The following is a 12473-nucleotide window of genomic DNA, read 5'->3' on the forward strand; positions in this document are numbered from 1 at the left end:
AGCGAGAGGGGAAGCTCAGGGCAGCAGAGCTAATGGAAGTAAACATTTTGTTTTAAAATGGGACATGGTGGCCAGCAATGTGTAAACCATAACTGGAACCTATTGTAATAAATGTGACGTACAATGATCCAACAACATGCCTCAGGTGTGTGTGTGTGTGTGTGTGTGTGTGTGTGTGTGTGAGAGAGATTAAAAAGTGTTTGTGTATAAACATTTGTTTGTGGGCATCATCTTGCCTCATGTGTGTGTGTGTATGGAGGTTGGAAAGTAGTTGCACCTGACACCCGGGAAGCACATTGTATGAGATCAGATCAGTTTTAGAAAGTGGGGCAGTGATAATAATGTGTTGAGAGGGGGATCCCTATTATCTAGACCACTCAGACTTGTATGTGCAATGAGGCTTTTACAATAATGTCTGACATATCAGCCACAGGCAACCCGCCATATGGGACGAGATGAGATGGGACAGGGTGGTCTCCGGCAGCAGTTGTTTTTATTCTCCGCTCTCCGGTCTCAGTGTGAGTCCTGAGTCTATTCTTGGTTCTCTGTGTAGGTGTTGAAGTGCTGAATCAGACTCAGCATGATGGAGGAGGAGGAGGACAGATGTGCCGCTGACGATCCGTGAAAGAAACTAACCCTGAGTCGGCAGTTAACAACACCCTCTTTTTCTCCACAAAATGAAGTTTCTCTATGTATTTCCCAGTTGTCAAAGGAAATAGAGCAGGACGCCTATAAGCATGTAATGCCTTTTCACACTTGGCATCCTGTGGACTGAACTAATCCACACAGCTGTTTTTTGTCAAGGATATTCAGTGACTTTATGAGGCCATCTAGTGACGAACACTTGGTAACGTTTTACACAGTGAGCAGCAGCCCTGCAGGAATCTTCTCTTCTGATGCTGGTTTGCAGCTTGACTCGTAACTAATTTACCAGACCCATGCTTGGGACTATCCAAATTCATCTACTCGTATTTTTGAAGACACATAGTGCACCAATGTATTATTTAAACTCCTGACAAGCAGTGGCACACTCGTGTTGTTCAGTCACACGTGGTTAAATCCCAAATAACTTTTATTTAATTATGGAAGCGAACCCAAAGTTGACGAAGATACCAAATGTGGCAGGTTGAATTTAAGGGACATTTTTATAAAATAGTCCACAAGAGATGTAGAATATTTTAGCTCTGTGCTGCAACAACATGGAGTATTAGGCTTGAATATTTCACTAAATATCAGCTTATTTTGAAGTGGAACAATATGAATGTCAGACTGTGTGAAACAAAATGGTCTAACAGCCTACAGCTAAATGAAAAGAGGAAGATTTATGTTATTGTGTCAAAGAATAGACCCAAAAAACATCTACTTAATCAACCAACTGTTGGTCCTTACAGCAACCACAACTTTGAATGCAGGCAGTAAAACCAGTTCTGGCTGTGAGGCACATCCACCTGGCTGTCCACCATAATGCATGTTGCCATCACACAAAACGAATATCTTCAATATACAGGCTCCATGTTTTCTTCAAAAAGCGCGGGTATATTTTCATCTACACTCTCATAACTTCCTCTTTTCTTATTTCTTTCGCTGGCAATCCTGACAGCCCTGGAGGATTATTTTATTGGTCAGACTTGTATGTACCGTGGCCTTCTAATAGTTGGAATCCTTTTTTTCATTCCTCATTTCTATTAAAAACCAATTGCGAAGAATGTAAGAGAAAAGCTGAGCCTACTATGAGACGAGGGTGTGAATTTGTTTGTTTTTGGTAATCCCTACGTTTAGTCAGTCACATTTCACCTTTGCACAGACTTGTCGTCCATATTTATCTCTATGTTTAATCTGCATTCATAAAAGCTGGTTTTATAACAACCACTGACATGTGGGTTGACCTACATGTGTTGGCTAAATTACTAAATTACTATTTGAGTGACATGGCAAAAACAATATAAAATAAATAAAACAGCACAAAATAATAAAATAAAAAAATATCATGCCTTAGTGACTCTGGCTCTGAAGAATAAGAGACCTCACCAGCACTGGTTTATATACCTCACCTTGACCTGATATGTGATACAGGAAACTGTGGCCTGTCAGATCCTTGATCACCTCAGAGGATATCAGGTTTTTGGTTGCCCTCTATTTAGGTTTATCAGGATCAGAGCACTGGTATTGTGAACAAAAAAAAAAGGAATTGGAGCCATCATTAATGTTACAGTATTACTTGCACCTGTGCTTATCCTGTTATGACAAGTTAAAATATCTCTCGTAAAAAAGGCAGTAAAAGTAGAAATTGTCAGATAAAGGGAAGCCTTGTTGAATATCTCAAACAGTCACGCATAGAGTAAATCCTGTTTTCCTGGTAATTGGACTTTTAGACCCATCACTTTATTATATCTGTACTCATATCTTATACTTTAGTAAATGTGGTAATCTCACAGTGTATAACTACTCTGTTACAAGTAAAAGTCCTGCATTCTAAATATTACTAATGTAAAAGTATAAAAGTATGAGCATCAAAATACTTAAAGTATCAAAAGTTAATGTACTCATTCTGCACAACAGCACATTACAGAATAATAATAAAAAGTTATATTATTGGATTAAAATAATGTATTCATTAATGTGTATAGTACATGACAAATAATTTGTTGATTATATTTTGTATTAATCTGGATCTGATCTGAATCTTCAAAGTAACTAAAGCTGTCAGCTAAAAGTAGTGGAATAAAAAGTACATGTTTGTCTCTGATTGTAGTAGAGTAGAAGTACTAGCAGGAAATAGAAATAGGCCTGCTCAAGTAAAGTATAAGTACCTGGAAATTGTACTTAAGAAACATGCATCTTCGTTACTGTCCAGTGTCCAGCACTGATAATTAGTGATGCATTAATGTGAATAGCCTTGCTTGTTGCGGTGGAGATACATTATTGTTTTTCTTGTTTATGTTTTGTGTGTAAACTATTTGTCTTTGAAATAACTACATGTGTCAAAAATAAGTTGGGTAAAAAGTAAATATATCTTGCTGAAATATGGAGTATAAGTATAAATTAGTCACATGTGTTAGTTACACCCCACCTGTAGAATAAACACTGATCATTCCTGTAGGAGAGTCGCTGGTTTAGCTGTTACCCAGGTGACGTCCATGACACAGCAGCGTAGCTTACCTGCGGTCTAGTGCGCATGTCTGATAAGTGGAACTGAGTATTTGATTAAATGTTTCCTGTAGTAGCCTACTCATGACTGTATACATGCCTGTATAACACGGAGCCCAGATGCAGCAGGATGTTCCCTGACATTTAGCACATATTAGCTATAAAAGTTATCGAGTAAATCATTACAGGCGGCCACCACGCCCTCACCGTGTTTGTGTGCGTGCGATACGTAAGCCTCGACTCACACGGACACATTTAAGACAGGGAAGTTGTGTGTGGTCGTTTTAGTCCCTCGCTGTGTTTTCACCTGAGCGTTACAGCTGCCAACCTCGTACTCTAGCTACATCTGCAAGGTAAACGCTTATGTGTTTGGTCTGCTGTGATTTTTCTGTATGCTTCCTCTCAAACTTGTTGGTGTAACATTAATGTCGTCCCCTGAATCCTCATTTGACCTTTTGTTATTAAGGCGTCCTTGCTCTCTGCTGCTGGTTTTAGAAGCGCTTTGTCTCCTGTTTGTCAGGTTTTTAAATCTTTTGTTTGGCAGAGGGCGATGAAGCACGCCGAGACGATAAGCATTCACGTGAATGGAAAAGTAGCTTTTTTAGTATGCGAACTCCTCAATTTTTGTTCCTGCAACAAAAATAAAAAGAGCTAGGTTTTAATGAAGAAGTTGGAGGTATTACTTTCCAAATCATGAGTCAAACGCTGAAATGATAACAGATGGACAGTGTTGGGAGGGTTGCGTTTTAAATGTATTAGTTTACAGTTTACTATTTAGCCTGTTTAAAACGTAATAAGTAATGTAACTATTGTAATGTATTACTCAAAGTAATATTACATTTCATTACTTTAAGTTTTTTAAAATTGGCAATAAAGCTGAACAAAGTCCTGAAAACATTAATTTAAACCAGGGAGTGTAAACTTAGTGTCAAACCTTTTATTAAAAGTTCTTCACTATAACTTGATTTAAGATTGGAACAGAGCAACAGAATGAATGTTATATTCTACATATTTTTACCAAAACAGAATGTATTAACCCCTTTTGTAATCAATTTAATTACATATTGTATCTCAGTAACTGATTACAATTACATTTATTTTGTCATTTAATTGCGTAACTTCTATGTTCACTTTTTGTTTGGAATAACCAAAATGTATTCTGCCGTCTGTCCTCTTTCAGGTTTGCCACAATGGTTGTGCTTTCCAAAGAGTATGGATATGTGGTGTTGACTGGTGTTGCCAGTATGGTCATGATTGGACATCTGTCCTTTAAAGTTGTCAAAGCCCGCAAGAAGTACAATGTAGAGGTGAGCAGAAGTATTGATGTCCAAACACGATGCAGAATATAATCCACTCTTTATCTTTAATCATACTATTAAAGAACCAGTTTGTTGGTCTACAGATTGTTGACATAGTTTTATGCTTGGGCTGTGGCTTATGTAAATCCCTTTGAATTGCCTAAACAAACATGTCTTGTCTTGCAGTATCCGCGGATGTACAGCGACGATCCAGAAACCGGAAACATTTTTAACTGCATCCAGCGTGCACACCAAAACACGTACGTATGAGCTGCAAAATGGTCAATATGCATCACGCTTTTATGGTTGATAGTAACAATGGTGAAAGTTAACACGCTTTTATCACCTCTCACCAGTCTGGAGTTCTACCCCGCCTTTCTTTTCTGCCTGGCAGTTAGTGGTGTGCATTGTCCTGTAAGTTTATTTTTATACTGCTGTAGCACAAACATGCATGCATATAAAATCTGTAGCAATTAGGGGGAGACACTAAAGATTAATATGTTAAATGTTTTAACTAATAGATATAACCATTATTAGCATAGACGATCATTTCTTGTATTTACAAGTTTTCTGAAAATGTCTGTTTAATTATGCAAATGATGCATTATTTAATGCTAACTTTTGTTGACAAAGTAAAATAATCACCTAAATGTGTGTGTTTTTTTTTTTTTATGTTTTCTTTCCACTAGTCTGAAAGAAAACATGTTCTGGAAGCAAAATAGCTCAAACTCTGAATGTTTTTGCCTGTAGTGTCCCGCCTTAAAGCACACAATTTGAGTGTTACTGTTTTGTTTTTTAACTGAAAGGTTTATGGTATGCATTGATTCTAGAAGAAATCAATGCATACCATACTATAAAAGTATACTCTCCTTTTTTATAAAAAAAAATTTGTGTGCGTGTCTGTCCGCTACAAACAGCGCCTCGCCAGTGGACTTGGCGCTGTATGGATTGTAGGCAGAGAGGTGTACGCACACGGGTACTCTTCAGGAGGTAAGAACATGTTGCTCTGTTCATGTTTCATTTACATTTTCTGCTTTTGTAACTTAAAGCCGGGTGCAAAGGGTGCTATCCTTATCATTAATACTATTCATTTCAACCAGATCCTAAAAAAAGAATGCGGGGAGCGTTCGGGAACTTGGCTTTCTTCGGGTTGGTGCTGACCACACTGAACTTCGGCCGGACCCTGCTCGGCTGGACGGGACCACGGGTGGGCCCCTTCTGTCAAGCTTCCTGTTGCTAGTGAGGACCAAGTCTTCAGAAAGCTCACTTTATAATCAAAGCCACTCTACGTAACCCTTGCAGCATGTTTGCTAACCTCTGACCAATTTAACCATTTGAAGTCGGGAAGTTCATGTTGTAAAGTAACCCAACCGGTTCTCCAGGGAGGGAAATTCCTCATTTAGAAAAAGAATGAGGTTCACCTGGCTCATGCAAGATATGTCTGTTTTTCTTGATGGCATTTTCAACTGCACCCTGATTGAGACATTTGAAATTATTTGGCCTCATAACATGAACCATCTGTCATATATTCTGTAATAGACAAATGGAGGTGCTGTAATAAAATAGGGACATTTCTTATACATTTTATGTCATGCCAGATTTTGCACATTAGTCTGTTCTCAAGCAAAATAAACTGCTATCATGATGATTTGTTGTTTTGGATGTTTCACAAACAGGGTTTTGTGTCGTCTCACTGGTGTTATTAAATATTATACATTGGTTATAAATGATCTTGTGCTTTGCTTTGTTGGGAGTTGACTGGGTATTTGTTGAATGTGGGGTGTTGTCAACACTGGTGTGTTTAAAGGGAGCGTTTGCTCTTTCCAAGCTTACTAATTGTTCAAAGTCCACATGACTTGTCTTGGCAGGTGGATTTAAATCTCTGTAGAGCTGTTGGGCACAAAACCAACTTCTGTTTTATTATCAAACAGGGAATCTTAATATGAACACATTATTATAATCCACATTTCAATGGCATATTATCATACAGCACTGTTGGCACTTAACAGTAACTCAGAACACACAAGGTAATAAAAACTGATCCAACACCTCCGTCACATTTGCATGATAGGCTACTCCAGCTAATACAGATACAGGTCACAACAATCTAAACTTGTGCCTCTTCTCATTGTCTCCACCTAAAGCATTTTAACAAACACCTTCTGCAGAAACCAATACATTCCCTATAAATATGCATTTTACAACACATTTAACCATGGTGTGTTTAACCGTTACAGTTTGCTCATGTTAAAGTGTTTATGTAGCGTAGCGAGTCTTCTGTGCATTGGTGGATTAAACATTTGTCATTGAAAACAGAATAACCAAATTCAAGTTGTGTATATACCAGCATCAGACCACGATAATAAAAGTTTATTAACACGTAAGTACACATTAAAAGGCTGCAAAAAATAAATATTTTCCACATATTTGAAGGAACTTAATACATTTGAACAATTGAATAAGTGGCTTCAAGATATGTTGTCTGTTTCTTCCAAAAGATATGGCTTTTGAAATGTAAAATCACTTCTTCTGATTTTTGTGTAGATTTTCTGCAAGACCTCAGCTTTAAGACAACATGTGCAACCTGGCAATTTGGTTTGAAAATGCACTTCACTAATATTTGGTCACCTAATGGATCATAATTTATATTCTTTAATCATTTATAGGCATGTTGGCAACTTTCCCAAATGTCTCACTCACTTTATTTCTCCTTGGATAACCTGAGGCTGTCTATAAATGACATCAGAGGACTTGATCCACATTACCTCAGACGTCCCCCAGGGGGCACTGCGACCATTCATGCTACTTTAAAGTGCTGTGCATATATGGAGTCAGTCAGGGGTGCAGAGGCACTATTAACTCTAACAAATAGTTTCCACTAGACTGAAGAGCTCCGGAAATCTAAAGGGAATGTGGAAAAAAGTACTTCTGAAACCTCCCATTTAAAAGACGTTGTGGCTCCTCAGGGAACCACAGATAAACATTATTTATCACTGACCCAAAATGTGTCAGGCAAAGGCTTTTTACTCAGATCCATCCCTTTGGTGTCTGCGTTGCTTCTGTTCTCTGAGTGTACTGGAAGTGACAGGAGGCTTCCATCAGTAGGTGTATCTGGAAAGTGGCGTGTCCTCCATCAAATCATCCTGGAGGAGATGATGAAAACAAGATCCAGAATCGTAGAGTTGGTAACAATGTGTTTGCAAAGGTGAGACTAGGCGAATGTTTATACGCTCAGTTTCACACTTTTTGAACAGTGTATAAGGGATTTTGTGACTTAATATTCTCTAAATATGTCTGTGCACACAGAATTGAAAGGGGCTCTGTAAATAAGCAAAAGGAGTTATAAATAATAAATAAATAAACAATTATTTACTTAGCCAGGAGGCAAAGTTTGAAAGGAGTTAGAGGAATCTAAAAATATTTCAATCCATGACATGTTTTAGCAGAGCTGCTTGTTACTGAGAATCTCATCTTTTCTAGCACTGTGATTGAAGATTCAGGGATGAAGAGTGGACAAGTTATGTGCCAAAATGTCCTCCTAGTTCACAGCTGATTTTCAAAAACATCAACACAGAGCTGTGAATAATATTTTGTGATTTAGTATTGCAGCAATTTAGTACTGCACTTCCATAAAGTTGTGGGAATACACAGAGACAGATGTTAAAGAAAGAACACAACACAACACAACAATGGTTGTGCAGAGGCCGTGAAGTCGTGACTTTTAATTCATAGTATGGGTCAAACTCCAAAACCTCTTTTGGATACTACATTTCCCATAATTCAACTGGATAATGTGTCTTTCTTTAGACCATCCTTGCCTAGTAAGCACATAGACTGTATACAGGAAGTGGATGTAGTCACTGTGACGTCACCCACTGGTTTGTGGGGTTGAGTCTAGATGGTTAACCTCCATTTGCGAACGTCTCCCGAGATGCTTAAGATAAAGCATTGACGAACATTTAGATGCCTATAGTTTGGCCTTTTGCCCATCGTCATCTGTTGTTTTTGAAGCAAGTGTCTGTATTTGGACCAGAGGGCGTAGCTGGGGAGGGATACGCATTGCTACGACTCTCTCCTGATTGACAGGTTGCCGCAGTAGAGACTTGTCAATCACAAGGTAGCCCCACCCTAAAGCATACACTGCTTTATCGTCTAATTACTCTAAATTGGATCAAATTTACAAATGTTGTATTGAAGAAGAGTTGAAACTAGCTACTGAGACTATAGATTCATAAGGAAAATGTTTACTGAGGTAATAAATTAAGTGAGGAGTAGGGTCGTTTTCTCATAGACTTCTATACAACTGGACTTCTCTTGCAACAAGTGAAGGTGCGCCCTGCTGGCCATTAAAAAGAATGCAATTGTCCACATTGGCTTCACTTGTCAGGCCTGTGTTCACAAGTAAACTGACCTTGATGTCTAAAAATCAGTAAAGAGCCCCTTTAATCACAATCTTACTGTATTGTAATACGTGTATCTCACCATGGGTAGATCCTGCAGCCGATGGAACTCTGGGTGGTTTGTCCGTTGGCGGAACTTGAGAAAGAGGACGACGAAGACGATAGCAGTGGTGACGATGAATACTGACAGCAGGCCAGCCAGCAGCGGGTCCAGAGGGGAGCTTGAGCGGTAGCGGGGCCTCTTGAGGTCTAAATGACACAAAAATGGACAAACATTATAGAAAAACATTTTCGAGTGAGATAATGAAGCCACTCTAGGCTACAACAATACTCTCATCACCTTACCTTCATCTCCAACATTAAGCTCAGCTGGGACCTCCCGGTGTGTTGGCCCAGCAGGACCCCGGCCTGGAGCTGAGGTCAGAAGCTGTGCTGTGGTTGTCGGCAGTGTGGTGGCTGCGGTCAGTGACTCAGACTGTGGCTGCATGGTGGAGGCGTGTGCTGTGGAGATTGTATCCTGCACTGAGTGGGCCGGCTGAGATGAAAAGGTGTTGAAGGGATCTGTGGTCAGAGAGGTTCTGTCATCCGTGGTCGAGATGTGCTGCTGAGGGGCGGTGCTCTGTACAGTTGACGCGGATGAAAGGCTTTCTGCGGCAGCTGAGAGTGGGGATGTGAAGGCAGAACTGAATCAATTCAAAACAGGGCAGAGAATTCTTCAAAGGAAACAAATCGTACACACAGCAGCCGGAGTAACTTTACACCACCCTGTCAGGTCCCACCAGTCTTGCATGACAATGCCAAGTTTGTATTTTCATGCATCAAATAACAGCATAATAATAATGGTGGTGGATGTCACACGTTGCTCACTGCAGTACTGCATCTTTCCAGTTTTGCAGTGGTAATTTAAAAATGTATTTTAAACATTTATTTGAGTTCTGACTTTGAACTCGTATGATTGACATAAACAAGGTATCCACAGAACTGCATTGAGGGCGACAATGTGCCAAACTCTTAGCTTTAAGTCACGGAACTAAGATAAACATTAAAGGAGTGTGCTGTTGATGGATTTAACATTAGATCTAAAATCTACAAAGATGTGGATAATCGATAATTGTTAATCAGTAAACTAAATATATTCGGGGCTTGGACTGTTGTACAGACAAAACAAGACATTTAAAAAAGCGTCACAAGACATTTTACAGACCAATTGATTAATCATATAAACAAGAAAGGAATCTGTAGATGAACTGATAAAGACAATCATTGTTAGTTGAACACACAGAAATGTTCACTGTGCTAGCATCTGTTACAGGACTACTGTATGCATTATCATTTACGGGAGATTATCTTTCAGTCCCTGCTTTATTATATTTTCTGTGAAACTAGTGAATAAGATAAACACAGAGGCTCATTGCCTTTTCCTTCTTTCAACACGAGTATATTGTTGGTCCACTTTAAGCACATGTGGCTGTTTACTTCAAATTTGACAGCTCATGCTGACAGCTGGGGAGGAGGCTGGGAAAAGAGTGGGTTCAATGAACTTTGTACGCTGTGTAATTATGAGGCAGAATTCCTTTCTACTGTTTACATGTAGGATAGAGTGAGGGGACAGGCAGTCATTAGTGCTCCTGTGGGCAAAAGGAAATGGTAAAGAATAGTTTATAAGCTGAGAGCCAGCCTTGTGCACATTCTGCATTAAGTCACAAAGCAACTGAAAGTCATTAGTGATGCAATTTTTTGCTTTTGAAGTGAGAAACTCCAACAGCAGCAAGTGTTGACCTACACATTGCTCTACAGGGGCAGACAGAGAAGTGATGACAGCTAAACAGGGGGTGAGGGTATGATCCGGAAGGTGTTATTATGTCATACTATTTGTTATTTCTAGGCTGCTCAAAGTGGCAACACAGCATCAGCTGAGAGGGTTATATTTATCTGATCTATAAAAGGGAATATGTATCTTAGATGAGGTTGCGACATACATTCCCAATCTCAGTGCAGTCATGTGGGGTTCAGGGGAGGAACATGTCCCTGGAACGCTGCTGGCAATGCAGCAGAGTCTGTGTTTGCAGACATCTTTTAGTGTGTGTGGTGCTGTATTTTTAGAATCTGGACAAAGTAAACAGACTGGACTGGAAAATTATAGATGCACAGTTAAATAATGATGGACGAAATGATGACCGTAATTTCTATGTCTCTAAGTTTTAAGCTTTTAAAAAGGGGGCGTATAAACTTTACATGTAGGTTTGTTTTAATTACCTGAAGGTGAAGCAGGCACATTGGTGTGTTGAGATGTTACAGTCAACAAGTGTGTTGTATATAGGCCGTTTGTATTTGTCGCAGTCTCTGAATGGACTGTGCCTTCAGTCTTGGTAATGGTTGTGGTTTCATCCCCGCCGGCAGGATTATGTGTCCGCTGTGAGAGCTCATTCCCAGGATCCTCTGTCAGGTCAGGAGATGCTGAGCTTCCAGCATGACTCGGGAGGGCAGCCAGCGTGAGGACAGGAGGCAAAGCACTGCTCTGACCTATGAAAGAAAAGATCAATCATACGAGCGGATGAAGATGTATTCATCTATAAATAGTTTTGCCCCTAAAATTGTGTCTAGAAAAAATGTGCAGAGCATAAAGTGAAATATTGAAATGTCTTGTTTTGTCCGACCAACAGTCCAAAGCCAAAAGATTTCTAACCCTAAAGCGGCATGTGCAGTTGATCATCATAAAAGACTGCAAAAAAAACAAAAACAGACATTTTTCACATGTGACGAGTTAGTTGGAAACAGAGAAGTAAGGCATTTCCATTAAGAAAATACTCAAAATACTTTTGTCCTCGACTAAAGGTCTTAAAACTCTTCTTAAAATGCTTAGTTAACTACACTATTTATTATATACATTTAATCGACAGATCTGTTCTCCACAAAGAGTCATGCAAAAGCATCACTTTAAATCTTGTGTTTACCAGAGAAGTGCTCTGGTAATCTTTTTGTCAATCACCTACTTGATTGCAGCTCCTAACCCCCCAAAGATAAAAATAAAATAAAATGTTTTGCTTGCAAATGACTCTGATTAATTGATTATCAAAATAGTTGAAGATCAATTTTGGATCTGTTTGGGTGCTGAGCGGACTATAGGAAGTTAAGAAAATATGTGAACATAATTGAATGTTGATAAAATGCAGCCAACAGCCTGCAGCTCTGAATGAACTTCATAAGATCAATAGAGCATCATGTGAGGAATCAATAACGCGTCAGCAGGATGTCAAGTCAGTCCACATCCAACACACACTCACACGCGCACACACTCACACATTCACACCAGGGATGCCACCTTACCTCTTGTCTGCGATGAGCTGGTAAGCACCACCAACACGCAAAACGCCAAATTCATTTCAAATTCCATCCCCTTCACGGCCTTCCCCTGCAGATCACAATAGTACAATCGGAGCAAAGCTGGCTCTTCACATCGGCTTCTCAGCTCTGAGGTTGTTTCCGTTACGTGATTTGACAGGGCACATCATCAGTGCTAAAAATATCCTGAGGGAGTCGGGCAGAAGAGAAGTAGGGGTGGGGCTGCACGGCAGGCTGCATGCGGGCGGCGGCGATGGGAGCAGAAAAGGCTGCACGCGCTTTATTC

The 12473-nt window shown here is 39.7% G+C and overlaps 2 protein-coding genes across 3 annotated transcripts; one reads left to right on the top strand and one right to left on the bottom strand.

The window, feature by feature from the left end:
• Window positions 1–3230: 3230 nt before the first annotated feature.
• On the top strand, window positions 3231–6166 carry mgst3a (microsomal glutathione S-transferase 3a). Of its 2 annotated transcripts, none has more exons than XM_029454257.1 (6): window positions 3231–3500; window positions 4328–4454; window positions 4632–4705; window positions 4802–4859; window positions 5363–5435; window positions 5546–6166. In XM_029454257.1, exons 2-6 carry the CDS (start codon window positions 4338–4340, stop codon window positions 5683–5685), a joined length of 462 nt encoding a protein of 153 aa, XP_029310117.1. In that variant the 5' UTR covers window positions 3231–3500; window positions 4328–4337; the 3' UTR covers window positions 5686–6166. The 2 variants fall into 2 exon arrangements, with proteins under 2 accessions (XP_029310117.1, XP_029310118.1); XM_029454258.1 differs by lacking the exon at window positions 3231–3500 and adding an exon at window positions 3653–3823.
• A 168-nt stretch (window positions 6167–6334) lies between these two features.
• LOC115023103 (uncharacterized) lies at window positions 6335–12408 on the bottom strand. The gene is made up of 5 exons (XM_029454256.1): window positions 12173–12408; window positions 11102–11368; window positions 9191–9502; window positions 8928–9094; window positions 6335–7588 (listed from the first exon to the last, which is right to left on the bottom strand). Exons 1-5 carry the CDS (start codon window positions 12237–12239, stop codon window positions 7544–7546), a joined length of 858 nt encoding a protein of 285 aa, XP_029310116.1. The 5' UTR covers window positions 12240–12408; the 3' UTR covers window positions 6335–7543.
• Window positions 12409–12473: the final 65 nt, after the last annotated feature.

This window comes from Cottoperca gobio, chromosome 17 (assembly GCF_900634415.1).
Source record: "Cottoperca gobio chromosome 17, fCotGob3.1, whole genome shotgun sequence".
Lineage (NCBI taxonomy): Eukaryota > Metazoa > Chordata > Actinopteri > Perciformes > Bovichtidae > Cottoperca > Cottoperca gobio.

Bases quoted from the DNA above. Each gene is read 5' to 3' on its own strand.
- mgst3a (XM_029454257.1), top strand. From the start codon at position 4,338: ATGGTTGTGCTTTCCAAAGAGTATGGATATGTGGTGTTGACTGGTGTT. The intron at 4,706-4,801 runs GTACGTATGAGC...ACCTCTCACCAG, and splicing joins CAGCGTGCACACCAAAACAC to TCTGGAGTTCTACCCCGCCT. The intron at 5,436-5,545 runs GTAAGAACATGT...CATTTCAACCAG, and splicing joins ACACGGGTACTCTTCAGGAG to ATCCTAAAAAAAGAATGCGG.
- LOC115023103 (XM_029454256.1), bottom strand. From the start codon at position 12,239: ATGGAATTTGAAATGAATTTGGCGTTTTGCGTGTTGGTGGTGCTTACC. The intron at 9,503-11,101 runs GTAATTAAAACA...CCCCACTCTCAG, and splicing joins TGTGCCTGCTTCACCTTCAG to CTGCCGCAGAAAGCCTTTCA. The intron at 7,589-8,927 runs GTGAGATACACG...CATCTCCTCCAG, and splicing joins GGCTGCAGGATCTACCCATG to GATGATTTGATGGAGGACAC.